The 2071-nt window shown below is 43.9% G+C and overlaps 1 protein-coding gene across 1 annotated transcript; it reads right to left on the bottom strand.

The window, feature by feature from the left end:
• Positions 1–250: 250 nt before the first annotated feature.
• Positions 251–1544, bottom strand: LOC131306802 (uncharacterized). Its single transcript, XM_058333229.1, has 2 exons — positions 1023–1544; positions 251–916 (listed from the first exon to the last, which is right to left on the bottom strand). Exons 1-2 carry the CDS (start codon positions 1542–1544, stop codon positions 251–253), a joined length of 1188 nt encoding a protein of 395 aa, XP_058189212.1.
• Positions 1545–2071: the final 527 nt, after the last annotated feature.

Here is a 2071-nt window from a genome sequence, read left to right as displayed (position 1 = left end):
CCACATTAAAAACAATCACCTCCATCTTCATATTACCAAACATCATTTTAAGGAGCCCATTCTTGCAGTGAATTACCACATCCAAAGTTGTTAGAAATAGGGGCCCAAGAATAATGGGGGTGGACGTAGAAGACGAAAGCACCGGACAATTGTTCAACACCATAAAAGCCACCGGATAGACAAATTGATCAACTTGGATGAGCACATCCTCAACCATACCCCACAGAATGCGATCACTTCTATCGGCCAATTAAAGAGTGACCCGAGTAGGCTTCATTTCTCCCAACCCAAGTTCTTGATACACCGAGAACGAAAGCAAGTCAGAGCTAGCTCCCAAATCCAAAAGAGCTTGCTCAACCCTCTTTCCTCCGATCATTACGAAAATGGTAGGACACCTAGGATCTTTGTACTTCGGGGTAGTGCTAGTTTGGATGATTGAACTCACTTGTTCTATGAGAAAGACATTCTTTTGGACATTGAGCTTGCACTTCTTGGTGCTCAAATCTTTTAAGAACTTCGCATTGGAGGGTATTTGCTTAATGGCATCCAAAAGAGGGATGTTGATCTTGACTTGCTTAAAGAGTTCATACACCGTCGTGTTTGAAACGGGATTTACTAGCACCCTCAATCTTTGAGGATAGGGTGCCGGTATGGGAGAGACTTGTGGAGTGTGAGCACTTTCCTCAACCTCCGGAGCTTGCTTGCGAGATTCCCCAAGTGTTGTTTGCTTTGATGGCTCTGGGGGAGGCAATAAAATAGGTGTAGCCACAGAATTGACAATAGCATTATCAACCGCCTTGCCAGTCCATAAAGTGATTATGGACTTGGCTTGCTCGGGGATAATCACCGAAGAGCTACCAATCGCATGTTGTCCTTGAGGACTTACTTGCGGTTGGGAAGGGAATTTTCTCTTCTCCTGTTGAAGAATACCCACCGATGTTGTCAACTTCTCCAATTGGTTCTTGATATCTCCAATTGCTTGAGCATTTTGTTCATTCATGGTAGATTGCATGTGAATGAACGCTTGCATCAAATCCTCCAAGGATTGCCTTTGTGGTGGTTGAAATTGATTCGAACCTTGAAAAGGTCAGGAAGGCACAAATCCTAGAGGTCCTTGAGCTTGAGGGAAATGTGGCGGCCATTGGCTTTGAGAAGGCCGCCACGTTTGATTCTGAGTCGGCAGTGGACCTTGAACGTCGAGCTTCATTTGGTTGGTTCCAACAAAAAGCCAGATTTTGGCTCAACCCCAGATTATAAGTCTGAGAGTAAGGATCATAATGTTGGCTTACAGTGTTCACCTCCTTGGGGGCAATTCTGTTGAAAGCATTCTTGAAGGCGGGGATGTTAGGGCACTCATTGGTGGAATGCCCCGAAACTTCACATATTATGCGTACCTCTTCCACCTTACTTACAACCTTGACCTCTTGAGCCCCTTTCAACTCCATCTTCTCCATTTTGCGGGCAAGTTGATCGATCTTGCTTTCAAGAGCGTTGTTTTTGCCCAAAGAGAATTTACCGGAACCACTCGGGCCATGGTTTGCCATGGCTCTCTCATTCGGTTCCGAGTAATTTCAAGATTGATCTTTTATTGCCAACGACTCCGAATGATCCCAGGCATCCTCAAGTGCCGTATCCAAGAATTCTCCGGTACACATGTTCTTGATCAATGGGAGACTTGCTTGAGAGTAACCAATTATAAAATAGTTGATCCTTTGATAAATCTCGAGACCATGATGAGGGACTGACGAAAGCAAGTCCTTGTACCATTCCCAAAATCAGTAGAATGATTCCCTCTCTCTTTGTTTGAAATTTTAAATTTGTTCAATGAGGAACTTCGTTCTATTAACTGGAAATCTTGTGGAATTAAGCTCAAGTCCTCAACGATTGCGGCTTTAGAGAATTAAACCAAGGTTTGGCCTTATCCTTCAAAGTGAACAGAAATAGCCTCAATCGTGAGGACTCAAGTTGTTTGGGGACACTTACAAAAGTATGGAGTATGTCCTTAAAATCCCGGATATGTTGGTTTGGGCTTTCGAGCTCCATTCCATGAAATTCGTTTATCAACCGATGA

Source organism: Rhododendron vialii, chromosome 11a, assembly GCF_030253575.1.
Source record: "Rhododendron vialii isolate Sample 1 chromosome 11a, ASM3025357v1".
Taxonomy (NCBI): domain Eukaryota; kingdom Viridiplantae; phylum Streptophyta; class Magnoliopsida; order Ericales; family Ericaceae; genus Rhododendron; species Rhododendron vialii.
This window is presented reverse-complemented; position numbering and strand designations above follow the sequence as displayed.

Coding starts and splice junctions, on each gene's coding strand:
- LOC131306802 (XM_058333229.1), bottom strand. CDS start 1,544: ATGGCAAACCATGGCCCGAGTGGTTCCGGTAAATTCTCTTTGGGCAAA. Junction 917..1,022: donor TTGGAGGATTTGATGCAAGC/GTTCATTCACAT, acceptor ATTCTTCAACAG/GAGAAGAGAAAATTCCCTTC.